At 41.7% G+C, this 15,181-nt stretch overlaps 1 protein-coding gene across 1 annotated transcript in view; it reads right to left on the bottom strand.

Annotated features, from left to right (window-relative positions):
- IGF1R (insulin like growth factor 1 receptor) overlaps nt 1-15,181 on the bottom strand; it is a 260,419-nt gene that overhangs the window by 49,099 nt on the left and 196,139 nt on the right. Inside the window, exons 3-5 of the mRNA XM_039490284.1 lie at nt 9,896-10,208; nt 6,459-6,604; nt 4,718-4,862 (exon numbers count right to left, since the gene is read on the bottom strand). Of these exons, the coding sequence (XP_039346218.1) occupies nt 4,718-4,862; nt 6,459-6,604; nt 9,896-10,208 (604 nt within the window). The remainder of the gene's footprint in view (nt 1-4,717; nt 4,863-6,458; nt 6,605-9,895; nt 10,209-15,181) is intronic.

Here is a 15,181-nt window from a genome sequence, read left to right as displayed (position 1 = left end):
ACAGTATCTGCCCGATGGGACTTTCGAACAGAAAAATGGGGTTTATAATGAAAGCACCAACAGACTCTTCATTATGCAGCACGGCTGTAAATCTGTACACTGTAGATGGGCTAGAAGCAGCTCTACCAATAACTGAGTCTCTGTTGGAAAAGGGAAGAAATGAGAGATTTTGCTTTATTGTGTTTAATTTAAAGTGTGGGTTTGGATGCAATGTGCCATGACACCACTTCACCCAATGGCCGTCTTTGGGGTGTTATGCTGTCCCCTAACTAGCAGGGGAATCAGAGGGGCACTTGAGCCCATATGTAAATTCAACCTGTCATGCCCCATTGCACAAGTTCTCTACCTCCCTTTTGAAGGGTCACTTATTGGTAGAAGTCTCTGAGAAAGCACCAGTTTCTTCATAACGTCCTTTAAACAAAAACAAAGAGGAGAAACGACCCCTAGAGGAGCCATAATTTTTTTCTGTGTCACAGCTTTCCCACTGACCTGTAAAGGGTAGTAACTTGTAGAAACACCCCTTCTTCCATGGCATGAACGTATTTTGATGTAGTGCAATGGGCCAGGCAGTTTCATTTTGAAGTTTAATATAATGTTAAGCGGTAAATGCAACTTTCACCTCTAGATGACTGTAGCCAGTTCAGCTAACCTGGCACTGATTGAAAGTTACCTAATGGCTATTCGGCAGTCTAAGAAAAATGAACTGCTTAGTGTCCATTTCTAAGCTGACAAGAGTCTACAACACACAAGCCACCATTGCAATTGGCGCCCTGGATTGTAGCTTTTAGGGGAAAAGAGGCCAGAGTCAACAAAAGGAGATTGCACTGCTCGCCCCCTCATCCCTACAGAAGAAAGATAAATGACATTGGATGAAAGTGCACCAGACTGGGCTCCCAACAAAAACCCCAGGGAGCAGGTTCCCCCTGAACTCAGCACAGGGCCCTGGGTACCTCATTCCCTACCACTGAGATAACCGATGTCAATTTATGTGGTTAGTCCTGTAGCTCAAGCAGAAGGTTCAGGGTTCAAATTCTACTAATGAGGCATGATGGGGGAGCTGTTACAGCTGCCCATAGAATTTATTTTTACCTTTGAAATGACGTACAAAAAAACTATGATCAAAGAATCTTAAGTTGGAAAGCCAAGTGAGGAAAAGAATTTCAGTTGCCTTTGTAACCTTAATTCAGTCCCTTGGACATAAGTAGTATGACACAGTCTTTAATGACATGGTCACATACAATTCTGTCCATGGGACCTGTCTCATTAGTGCACAGGATGGACAGTGCTAAGGGAATGAATTAGAGCAGTGCCGTATATGGGACAATTTGTAGGACTTTTTCTTCATTTGTGGCAGAAGCTGAAAGGTGTGTACCTATTGTAGTGCCAAGAGACAGCAGGCGTAAGCCCACCCACCGCTAACGGCCTTCCCCTTCACCAAGGGGGGAGGGGGGGGGGCTAGTGAACCCAGGCCACAAGTATTTGTGGGGGACAACAAATGAAAAAAACAGGGCAGGTGTGGAAGTCAGAAGGTGAAAATCAGGTGACCAGATGGGGACACTGAGCAGAGAACCCCCAACAGCATCCACTGCTCCTCAAAGGCATCTGAAGTCAGTGGACTCAGAGGAACTCTGCTAGGAGGTGACTGAACAAGCAATAGAAATAAGTCCCTGCTTTTGCAGACTTCCCTCCCCCCAATCCAACTTCCTCCTTCTGGTGTATTGGATGGCCATCTTGGCCAGCTCCACAAGGAGGTTCTGTGACCTTGTGGGGCCATGGGAGAGGTGTGCCAATACCAGGAAGTACAGGGAAAAGTGAAGCCAGAACCTCAGTAAGAGGTTCTGGAAGAGGGGTTGTAGCCTGACGCACTCTACCTAGATGTGTACCAGGGTGTCTCTCTCACTGCAAAAAAGATAGATGTTGGGTGAGTTTGTGAACTGCACCAAGTAAATGCCTGTGCTCCCGGCTCCATGAAGGAACCGTCAACTAATATACCCAACAAGCTGGGGGACATATCCTGCCCTACCAGCATTCCTTGCCCTCCTTAGGTGGCAACAGGTCCAGCTACCCGGTGATGGGGCAGGTCACGAGGACGAGGGAGTGGATGGTGTGAAGCTTGAACACCTACAGATGTTTCCTAGGCCTGGTTCAGAGGTGGACCGGCTGGATGGCATTCAGATGAGTTAGGTTGCATGACTGAGGCGGCCAGGGAGGTGCATGAAGCCAGGGCCCGATAACGAGTTCCAGCGGGCCAGGGGTGAGAGGCAGGCAGGGAGCCTAGGACCCACTCTGGAAGGTGTGCAGTGAATGTGGCAGAGGACAAAAGGATGATCTGGTGGTTAAGGCACATGAAGGCTATAATGGAGAACTTGGTTCTAACCCTCTCAGTCAGAGGCTTCCTGTGTGATGCTAAGCAACTCATTTACATCATTAATTTTGACAGGTGGCCACTAACTGTGCATTCCTCGTTTTCTAAATTCAGAGACCGAATCCCGGCTCTGCTACAGATAGACTTGCCTGAGGCAGCATAGTGAGTTTCCGTTTCCCCATTGGTTACATGTGAATAATAATGCTCATATCGTGCAGCAGAGGTAAATTCACTGCTTATGAGGCACTCAGATACGAGGGTGACAGGCACCCTTAGAGAAAAAAATATGAGGAAATGAATAATTGCAAATTTTGCATGATGATGAGGGGGAAAAAAAGCAGGGTTTACAAATTGAATGACAAGGATAAAAATTTGAACAGCTGCCTTTTTTCCTCAGCACCACGCACAGAATGAGGGAGGGGTCCTGTGGAGAAAAAAAGAGGCTGTGGTCATGTAATTAAAGACTGTACCATAATGCATCTTACCTCAGCGCAAGGGGGCCAAATTAAGGTTGCACAGGCAAGCATGAGAGCGAGGGAACAAAAATAAAAGGGCTTCACTTTGCAATCTTAATGTTCTTTCAATATAAATTTTTGTATGTATTATATGCAGTGCTGGCAGCAGCTGCTATAGTTAGGGCAGCCTAACAACTCCCATTTTAAGACCCTGTTTTCAGTTGCTTATAACGTTGCCCACTAGCTGTTTGGGCTGAAATTTTCATGCGAGGTGTCTGCCTTACGCTGAATGTTTTTGAAAAATTATCTTTCAGATTGTAACAGTGTCCCAAATGTGTAAGTACTTTCCAAACACAGAGGAAGACCGTTCCTGACCCAAGCAGCATGCAATTGCAATAATTCCTTAGCATGGATTTTGCTTCCCACATGCACCCCTATTTTCCTCTTTTCTAAGTTTCACTGTTTGTTTTTCCATTGTGGAATCAAGCAAACAGAATTATTAAAACCTGATTCTTAGCACTGCTGTTTCTTTCCTATCAGTTATGCTTGCTGACATACGAGATTCCATAAACATAATTACTACTGAACTTACTTACTAAAAGAAAGCAAAAACAAATTTATAATTGGAATATCTGCTTAAGTATGCCACATCATAAGTAGCTGAAAGAGCCTTGTTCTAGGCAAAGTGACAAGCCTCTTGGATTTGCAATTAGAAACATGTTTTTCCAAAGAGCCAAATGTTCTTATTGAAAAAGACAGTGTGCTTTTCAAGTGCAGAATGAAGAGCTGCCCTTTAACTTGCTCTGTCAGATGGTGGAATTTTAAGAATTTAAGACTGACCAAAGAGTAGCCTGAGAAAGAGAGGGAGGCTGTGAAGAATCCCTTATGCTGTAACTTTATCCTGTCAAGGCAGATAAATCAGAGGCACACAACCTTTCCCATGACCTTCCCACCACCTTTTCCTAAATGATTTTCCAAAATTCTTATTTTATTGGATCTCTCATTAGCGACGAAGGCTCATTTCTTCTCCAGAGTGTTCTTTTGAACTTGGGAAGTTAATTTGGGGAGAGAAAGGGAGCGCAGCAATTTCCCAGAAGATCATCCCCCCACTTAAGCATCTCAGACTAAAGTTTTGCAGGAGCTAAACCTACCTTTGCTCTTTCAGCACCTACCTCCAGGGGTCAGGATGATAGGTGGTGTTTTAGGTAGCAATTACATGATGTGCTATTAAAAGCATATTACACAGAATATTATAGAATTAGGACAAATCCACAATGTTTATCAGCAAACATTTCAGTGGCTCGTGATTACTTTAGCGGCTCATATTGTGTTTCTCTCGCTCTAGATAAGGAGAATTAGTTTCACGTTAGTATTTTGAGGCTGGTTCACTTATGTGCAGTTTCCTGCTACACATACTAGTTTCAGCCGCACTCCCTTATCTTGCAGTTAGTGACCTGTTATCTTCTTCCAATTGACATCCCATAGACCTCTGTTAAGGATACAACACTAACAAACTGCAATGCCAAAAGAGCAATGACTTCTGGAAATGTTCATTTCTGAATGCACTAGAGCATCAAAAAACAGAACATGTCTAATATAACAGAAAATGATGCTTACCAAAGTACATCTCCCTAAAAAAATCTCTCTACAAGAGAAAGCAGCTAGCAGGGCTACCATAATACATCTTTAAAATCTTCATCCAACTATTTGCATGCTAGAGGATCAAATGAATGATTGTACAATGGTTGTTCAGTAGGAGACAAATACTGTATATTAGTGGAGGTGTAGACTTATATACATGGTAACAAAGTATTCATAGTAAGACTTATTTTCCATGGCTTTCTGTTAAAGCAAAGCTGCCTCTACAAATACTAGTTTGTTGTATTTGAACACTTACCCGTCCAACTGTTCCTCTCCCAAAATATATCGCAGATTCTTCAAGAAAGAGAGGGAGACTAGTGCATGGGAATGGCGGATCTTCACATACCCAGTTACTGTTTCTATCAGACCCATAAAATTCTCCAGCTCAGAAGCAATATTGTCTACATTAAAGAAAAGGAAATTGTGGTTCATACAAGTTTAACTCAGCATTTTGTTCAATGAATGGTTAGCATATCAGAATAAATATTTATTACAGTCACTGCTTTTGCAAACAAAATACAGATTCATCTCGCTGCAGACCAGCACGTATCATTATTTACCTATGCAGGCAGACAGGTGGAGCACAAAACAAGGCACTATCAGAACTCCATTTATAACTTTCTTACTGATATGCTTTTCTTTGCATGACTATTCCATACTAGTGCCAGTACCAAATTCTGAGCTTTCAACAGTCAACCTTTTGGCAAGACTGAAAAGACTCATGTGCAGTTGTAAATTTAGGCATCTGTGAAACTGCAACTGCTGTTACTCTCGGTGACAGAGGTAAAGCTCATTCATTAGAAAAGGCTGAAATGATCCACTGAAGAGCATGGCATCAGACTGGAGGTTAAGAGTACCCCCACAGAGTTATGCTATTATTCTCAACAAACAGCACGGATACTAATCTCCAAAGCACAGGACTTTTACTGGCCATTTAAAAAATAGTGTAGATATAACTATATCATTTAAGCAGCCATTACTTCTAGAATGCTGAAACAATGAAGGTAAAGCCATAACATCTTCATGGAATGAAGCTGGCTTAGGGTCAGGTTTTCTACAGCTTGTATAATAGTTACACTGTAGTTGTGTAATGGGCACTCTCCGAAATGGGCAAGGACCTTGGAAGCTGGGTGTTTGCTTCTGGTGAAGAACACTACAACTAAATTAAGTTCTGTGTGCACAGCAGTACAGTCCGGATATCATATGGCCAGTTATCACCTGAAAGAAGTTGGGAGGGTGTAGATTAGGAATACTCTTCAATTCTTTGAGATAATATGTAAGCATTAAACTAGACAATTTACGTTACTGTATAGTACTCAGGAATAAAATCATTTACTACAGAGGGTGGGTGAGCTGAATGGGTTAACTTAAATAAAAGTTCTTCAGACCATCTCCCTGCAGAAGTTAAGATTCTACTTAAACATGTGAAACACATAATTAAAACAATTCACATACAACTGTTTCCGACCCCCTTGGTTATTAGGAGCAAACCTGGTATTCATAGGCAATTCAATCCATCTAGCACAGGCACAAAAAGTCAAGGCACTCCACCCCACACACTCCTTTGCATGCATAGGGAGGTATATTTCAAACCACCAAGTTTACAATGGTGAGCGTCCGTTGGAATTTCCCCAGCTGATGAATCACTACTCTGACAAATTGCATTCAAAGTTCATTTATGTTAGGACACGAACCAGATATGACAAACACAGTAAAAACGAGTTAGAATTTAAACAGGGGGTTTCATTATCTCACACGCAGGGAGGAAAGCTTTGCCACTGGCTAAATACCTGGTCTACAGACATGCCAGAGAACGTCGCCATGTCGAGGATTCCAGCAGAAACCCTTAACGCAGCCGGAGTGCCATTAAAAAGCAAACAATCCTCTTGAGGACCATGCTTACAGTTTTGGGGGTTTTTTGTATTGAAACACTCAAAGAGAAAACAGAAAGTTAAAGGACCCTCATTGAAGGCTCAGACAGGAGGAACATTACTTACTTCCACGGCGGATGTTAATAAGCAGATTCCCCTTGAGGACGGTGCATCCCTGCAACATTTGTGCTGATGTGACAGAATCAATGGTCTTTGTTTTCTCTTCCTCACAGATTTTTGGGCAAGGCCCTTCGCAGGGGCTGCAGAACATGCTGTTGGGAAGGAAGGGAGACCAGAAATAAACAAAAACACATGGTTCTCAATCCACAACAGACTGGAGCTGCATTGTTTGGAAGGCAAGAACTTCTCTATCTGCAACCTAACATAATACAAATCCTTCAAACTGGGAGGAAAGTTGCCATTTTTCAAAAGAGGCCCAGCAGAAAAGCAAATATCTCATGCACCCAGGCAGGACTGCATGGGTTCTATGAGCCGACGTGACCCTCATAAATAAGTGCCCTAGGGGAAATGGTTATTAGAGAAATCTCCTAATGAGGTTATTGTCCTAATAACACAGTGTCACAATTTGGATTTTAAAGGCGGTACCAAACGACTGGAAAAATTGCTGTAAGGTACAACTGAGCAGAAAACAGAAACCTCACTCTCACCACTCTATCAGTTCCATAGATTATGCTATTCCTAGTCACTTCCCATCCTAAACTGTTGTGTAGTGTTAATTCTACAAGCCCCATGGCTAGCTGTTAAACTGCTGCCATATTTCACCATCCTGGTGACTGCAATGGAGTGGTGAGTAACGTGACTCCCCCACACACAGTCTGTAAATCAGGTTATGAAATGCTGCGGGATCCCTCTGGATGAAGGGCATTCTAAGTGCAAGTCATGATTGCTACATGCCTACACTTACTATAGCATAACGGACGGAGAACTGATCAAGAATACAGAAAAAGTCATTGCCCTCTCTGAGACATTGGTGGCCCTCTAGGAAGTGCTCTAGCGAACATCTCTGCTACCGAAACAAGGCTGGAGTTTTCACAGGAGCCTAAGAAGGTAAAGCCTCCAGTACCTGACTCCCTTAGGCACCTTTGGAAAACTCAAGCCTCAGCATGCATACGTTAGAGCTAGAGAGACAGACAACTCCACAGTGACCTCCTAAACCAGCCCAGACCTGCTGAAATAGCTCAATGCTAAAACTGGGGTGAGGGCTGGGATGTGAACATTTATATGAATTCTCCTCCATCCCTTCTCACCAAAGTTTTAAGTTCAGGTCTAGCAAACATGAACCAAAACAAGGACAGCTCTACCGTAGACACTATCCATATACTAACCTCGCTATGTACGAATGGGCTGCCACCAATGTGACACTATGGGATTGTTCTTCCTTCCAGGTAAAATATAACCCCATCATCCCTTGTTTTATTTCACCGCTTTTCCATCTTTGCATTAGTACCAGTGATTTTTAACTTATATGCACATTATACCTTCTGTGTGCGCGGGTGGAAGGGAGACAAGCAAAGGGAAAGGAAGTCTATTGACAGCACACTGGTAAACATGGATTTGTTATTTGTTAACTAAAGGGTAACCGAACCCACTTTCTTCTTCAGCTTGGAGAAACGTGCACTGATGTAATAGAAGAAAGGAGCCTTCATTTCTTAGTCATGAGCTCCTGTTTCAAATGCTACAGCATAATGTGCCTGAGAGCTGAAGACATGCAAGAGGCATTCAACTACGGGTACAAAGAATGCTAGAAACTCCTCATTGGCAACTGTTGGTTAATACCAGCTCTGGGAAACCGCGGGAAAAAACGTTCACTGGCCTTGAGTTATGCCTTCCCGCCTTTGCAACTGGGATGAGATAAGCTGTGTCTATACTGTTTTATGAGAGTGTTTTTAAACAGCCGCTCCTAGAAGCTCAGGCCAGACAGCAGGGAAACAGTTTCTCAGGTAAACATCTGGCTTCAAGCTAGCAAACAGTAACACTGTTTGCATCTAAATGTGAACTGGAAATTTTCCTAGGAAGATGTTTGTTTCGATGATACTCTCTCGTTCTCTCTAGGTTTATAAAGCAAACGGTGGAGATTTCCATCCCTTGAACAAAACTAACCTGTACAAATAAAGGAAAAACTATGATACAGACCATTTATATGGAGACATTTTTCAATGCAGTCCTACACTACTGAGAATTCCTCTAGATTAGCAATGGCTAGGAAATAACAGTTCTTAGCGCCGCTGGGTTAATGGGTGGGCAACTAAGATTGTTGCCTTGGCTGCTGGCAAAGTGAGCAAGTCAATCACATCTCTATCACTCCAAGTTCTTTAAATTCCAGAAATATGACTGACAAAAATCAGAGTAATATTCCTGTAAAAAAAACAGTTCCCTACAACAGTTAGTCAAATACCAAATTCACGGCCATGAAAAACACGTCATGGACCGTGAAATCAGACCTCCCCCATGAAATGTAGCTATTGGAGGGGAGGAGAAAGGGGCAGGGCTGGGTGCACCCCAGCAGGGATCTCTACTGTGCACCGAGCTCCAGCTGCTAGTCCCAGCCGGGCTGGGGAGGGGCAGGATTTCCTCTTCCCCTGCACAGTTGCTCTTGGGGGTGCGAGGAAAGAGATCAGAGGGTCCCGGAGGTGGGGATGTGTCTAATCTCCCCCGTGCTGCTGGGAGTGCCCCAGCCGGGGGCTCCTAGCTGCTAGTCCCGGCCGGGCTGGGGAGGGATAGGACCTTCCTCTTCCACTGCACAGCTGCTTTGGGAAGGGAGGCGAGGGAAAATCAGACCTGCCTCTGGCTATCTCCCCCAGCTGCAGGAAGCTCAGCTCTGGAGGCAGCAGAGAAGTGAGGGTGGCAATGCTGCAACCCCCATTAAAAGCTTTGCAACCCAAACGATCCCCTTTTGGGTTGGGACCCCCACGGTTACATCATCATGAAATTGCAAATATAAACATCTGAAAACGTGAAACTGACAGATTTTAAAACTCTGGGGGCCATGAAATTGACCAAAATGGACTGTGAATTTCGTAGGGCCCTAGGTCATAAAATAGCATGGCAGCTACTGGTATTATTTCTCTGAACTGAGGTAGAGTTGGCATTTTCCAGGACAAACACGGTGAACCAGAAAATGCAGAGACCTAAAGGCTGCAATGAATGTGAGTGTACATAAGAGACCTGCACACAGAAAAGTCAGAACGCCAGTACATGTCAGTAAACAACCAGCTAACATGAGAAACAAAACTGCTCTGTGTGGCAATGCTCACCAAGAGCAGAATCTCCTTTCCACTGATTACTGGCATCTCTTCCCCATCTCCATCCCACCCACTTTATTCCATTGCCATTTTCACCGGGCTATTGTCTAGTTTAAAGGCCTCATCCTCATGGTGTTGACAATACTCTATCTCCACTGATGTCAGCGGGAGACCAAGATGCTCAGCACCACACGGGATCAGGCCCTTAGACGGTTAATGCCATGGAACTGGGGGGTTCTCTTGCTAAAATCACGCAGGGAACTATATGAATAATAATGCAAGCTTGTGTATTTCCTTTACCTTTGGCTCCCGTTGCGTATGAAACCAGAAGGGCACTCTGCCATGCACTCGTCGTTGTGGATCACAAACTTCTCATAGTCACTTATCTCTGTAGCAGGGACTTTGGAACAGAAGTCTTTTGTAACACAGCGCCAGCCTTCAAACTTGTATGTGTTTGGTGGGCAGGTGGGTACGCAGATTCCTTCGTAGTAGTAGTTGCGACAGGCCACACAAGCCGTGTTGTTGTCGGGCACAGTGCAGCTCCCCAAGCACTCGGGATGGCAACATTCGTTTTGGTCTGTGCAAGCCCGTTTGCCACAAGCGCTGGGGCACACTGCAAAGACAGAGCAAGGGAAGATTGAACAACTGGCATTTTAAAAATATAGAGAGATTATAAGCAGCAATGTAAACACTCTGTGAGCGCATATCCCCTTGGGTCTAGAGCAACCCTTGAGTACTTTGACACTTGGGATGCTGGCAAACTATATTTCATTTTCTCAGCGTTTTCAAGTCGCTCGGAGAGATCTTTCTCCCAGATTTACATCAAAATATGAGCCAGTGGAGTAATGAGGAAAACCATTGAAAGCAATGTCAACGTAAGGATAACAGAAACAACTGAGGACTTGAACCCATTTGATAGCCCTGGTATTATGATTACATTTTTGAGTGCTGACGTATTGTCTTTGACAGGGTTTTTTCATCTTTCCAATTTGTATTTCAAATTCATCTTTTATTGGCAACAAAAAAAAGCTCCCTTTAAACAACTTAATTACATTCATACAATAATACATTGCTATACTGCAGCACACATGGCTAGGTTGACCCCACTGTAGCATCCTCATGTTGCTTATGTATGCAGAATTGGATTTAATAAAGTACAGATGCTGCTACACATATAGGGTGGAATCATAGACTTCTTATTTTCCCCCTGAAGAGAATACATTTCCACCCTATCCACAAATATCCGACTAGTAGGAAATAAATTTGTGAAAAGCACATTTATTTAAAAACTCATTAATCTGTAGGTGTGGGCACTGGGTTTGGAAAAAATGAACAGAAAACAGGATTTTCAAGAGACAGTCTTACTATTGTTACATCAAAAGAAGCAGCAGCATTTATATTTATGTAACAACAACATTTTGATTACAATGTTTTATGGCCTTTTAGCCATGCTAGCTATATGCCAGAGGCTCTGTAAATAAACACAAGATAGGAAATCTGGTTTTCATTAGGTAACTGTTTTCCACTTTCTAACTTAGCTAAAAAACGGTATCAGTAACAGCAGCATAAAACAAAAGTTTCAGTAGGACTACAGTAGAGCCCAAGCAAATCAACACAAGAAACTTTAACCAAACGACACGACTCGAAAGCATACAACCAGAAACACAGCTAACATTGTAAGTGAACAAGGATGCAGCGTCCACCCAAGAATAGATATAGAGAAATTCCCGAGATGATGTACCAGAGTCTACTCCATCCTATTTATTTCTCTTTTTTCCCTCAAATCTGCTGCACATTCTGCTATGCTGTAAATTAAACTACAGTTTATTTAGAAAGAGAAAACTACATTCGACCAGTGCAGGACAGTTCAAAACTGTATTTTTTCCTAGAGCTTTGCACAAACTGCAAATTTTCAGTTTACAAATAAATATCTTCTACCATATTGAAAAATGTCTGAACCCAAGAGATGATCTCGCTCTTTAATTGTATGTACTCTGGGATAATAGAGTACAGAACCTACCACAACAGAGCCCAATCACAACTGGAGCCACTGGGCACAACTATAACAAACAACAATACAAAATAAAAAATTTGTTTTACAACCCCTCACACATTTCTTCAGGATTTAGACACTGTATGCCAAGCCTTGGCTATGAGGGAATATGTACTGTCAGCTTTAATGTACGGTTCTACTCTGAAAAGTTTATCTGTAATAGTAGCATTGTGGGATCCCATGTTTATACTCTCAATGGCCTCTGCATTAAATATGCTCAAGTTAACAGATTTTTTTCCCCTTAATTGCCAGATGTAAACATTTAGCCTGGGATCTGAGGGCCAAGCTGGGTTTTTTCTATTTCATGAATTAGCAGCAGTAATAACAATTCTTCAGGGAAAATTCTATCCTCACTTATTACCAGTGCAACCTCAGTCTTCAAGTTATGCCTTCTGTTTTCAATGGGTTTCCAAAGGAGAAACTAATGGGAACTTAGAAAACAATCTTGCTGTTGATGCTCAGCATCAGGCAGAGCTCTCACTTGCACAACAGCTCAGCAGTGCTAATAGGAACAAACATAGTAAGAATGTATTTTAGTTGCTACACAGGCAGGTAGGACTGAATACATACAGAAAGATGAGTCATTTTTACAGTCCCTTTTCAAAGTTTAAAAAAAACAGACTTCAGTACAAACATCTCAGCAAAATGGTATTTATAATGAAATTGTTGATGGAGCCTCCCCTGCAGGGGAGCTTATGGACACCACTATAATTAGAATAAGAAAGCTGACTATGCATGTCTCAATGGAAGGTACTCCTTAAGATGTATTTCAATTCTGCCTAAATTACACTGTGAAAGGGAACTACGATTCTGTATATGTAATATTTCTGACTCCAGACCAAAATATATCCCATGATAGATTCTTCTTAAAAGAAAGGAAAGCGATGAAGAGATCATTATTGATAAATGATGCAAAACCTTAATACATCCAAATATGTATTTTCTGCAGGGAAGACAAATAAAATTACCTTACACTAAAAGGTAAAAACAAGAAACGAAAAAAATTACTACTCACATACACTGACTGTAGACCAAGGATATACAGTAGAACCTCAGGGATACGAACCCCTCGGGAATGGAGGTTGTTCAGAACTCTGAAATGTTGGTAACTCTGAACAAAACATTATGGTGGTTCTTTCAAAAGTTTACAACTGAACAGTGACTTAATGCAGCTTTGAAACTTTACTATGCAGTAGAAAAATGCTGCTTTCCCTTTTTTAAATAGTTTATATTTAACACAGCACTGCTCTGTATTTGCTTCCTCCCGCCCCTATCTCTGCTGCTGCCTAATTGCGTACTTCCGGTTCCAAACGAGGTGTGCGGTTAACTGGTCAGTTTGTAACTCTGGTGTTCGTAACTCTGAGGTTCTACTGTAACTTGAACAAGGACAAAAGCCTGTGGTTTCTGGAGTGGCGTAAATTCAACAGCCTTGTTAGAGACTGCTGTAAACTGTGCCTCATTTTAATGTATATCAATATAAAGAGTGTTCAGGATTATTGAGGCAGTTCTTGAAAAACCCCAGGCCATGTGGCTCATCAGCAGATGGATTGCCGTTCCGCGTGGGTGCCAAAACTTAGATTTAGTGTGTTAACTAGATTTCCAGTTCACAATCCCGCTAAGAAAAACGCCTCCATGACCAAAGTTCATCACTAGATTTATCAAAGCAGTGCCACATGATTTTTGTTCTTAATTGGACAGACATTTACAAAAAACAAAGGCTGCTGCAAAAACAGTGCAGATAAATATAGTATAAAGAGGTCTAAATTATTTCACTCCAGGGGAAAGATCTTTTTCATTTCCTAAATTCTTCTGCCATTCATGAATAAACTAGCATATGAACAGCATTCCCCCCACATCTCATAGCTGATCCTCTGAACCTTACCAATGAAGGCCATACCTGAAGCATGCAAAATCACACAAATTTACATGACAAAGATGTAAATGGTAACACAGGTATACAAATCTGTGTTATATTATTTTTAATTTGACAGTGTTTGTTAAAAAAATTTTTTTTAAAAGCAACCAGTTTTTCAAACTTAAAATGACTGGGAAGAAAAACATAGTAAAATGTTAATTAAAATTGAAAGTTTTTAATATGAATCTGTCAGATGTCCAGAAAGCTACGATTCCATAACCAAGAGGACACCTTTGGCTAAAAGCCTATCCTAATTCAGTGGCGAAAAGAATGCAGCAATTAGAAACAAAAAATTACAACGATTGGGGGAAAAGAAGGAAAGGTATAGCATTCAATATTAATTGACAAGATAATCTAAAGGCATCAGGAAAAAATCCATGGCTGGGAGGATGAAGGACAATTAAAAATGAGGGTGGGTTTTTTTTTTTTTTTTAAAGTATATTAGGAACAAAAACTGTAGCAATGATATAGTCCCACTAGTAGCCGGAGACGGCATAACTGTTGTTAATGATACATAAAAGGCAGAGATATTCCATAAATATTTGTGTTTTGTCTTTGGAAAAAAAGGAGGAGGAAATGCTTCTATCACATGAGGATGAAGTGCTTTGCAGTCCATTAGTAACTAAGGAGAACGTAAACAACATCTGCTAAAAATAAACACTGTTAAATAAGCAGTCCGGGACACTTGCACACAAGATTACTAAAAGAGTTGGCTAAGGAGAAGTCTGACCAGCTGATATTAATTTATAATAAATATTGGAATACCAGGGAAAGTAAAGACGATGGGAACAGGGTTAATGTTGTGCCAATATTTAAAAAGACCACCAGGAGGCTGGTTGAAATAAATAGTCTGAAATCAACAATGGGCAAAATAATGGAAAAGCTGATCCAGGATTCAATTGATAAGGAATTAAAGAATATGAGTATAGTGACAGTCAAAGTGATTTTATGGAAAACAGGCCTTGGCAAACAAACCTGATTTCGTTCTTTGATGAGATTACAAGTTTAGTTGATAAATGTAACTGTGTAATATACTCATAAAAATTTAGGGGTCACAGTAGACAAACAAATGAACATGACCTCCTAGTGTGCTGCTGTGGCAAAACAAGCTAGTTGGATCCTTAAATGTCTAAACAAGGGTAGCAAGTAGAAGTAAGGAGGTCATTTTACCTCTGTCTACAGCATTGGAGAGACCAATACTGTTTACAGTTCTGGTGTCCATATTTTAAAACGGGATGTGGAAAAATTCAAGAGGGTACGAAAGAGTCACAAAAATTATCTGAGGTCTGGAGAAAATGACACAATGAGAGACAGAGCTCAATCTCTGCTGCGCTTATCAAGAAGAAGAAGAAGGAGTGATGATTTGATTGGAGTGAATAACTGCCTTCATGGGAAGGAAAATACTGGACACTAAACTGTTCTTTAATCTAGCAGAGAAAGGCATAACATGAACCACTGGGCTGGAAGCTATAGCCAGACAAAATCAAATTAGGAATAAGGCACTAATTTTAACACTGATTAAACACTGGAACAAACTACCACGGGAAGTGGTGGATTCTCCGTCCCTTGATGTCTTCAGATCGAAACTGGATGACTTTCTGGAAGACATGCTGTAACC

Source organism: Mauremys reevesii, linkage group 10, assembly GCF_016161935.1.
Source record: "Mauremys reevesii isolate NIE-2019 linkage group 10, ASM1616193v1, whole genome shotgun sequence".
Classification (NCBI taxonomy): domain Eukaryota; kingdom Metazoa; phylum Chordata; order Testudines; family Geoemydidae; genus Mauremys; species Mauremys reevesii.
Note: the sequence above shows the minus strand (reverse complement) of the source record. Positions and strands in the feature narration are given on the sequence as shown.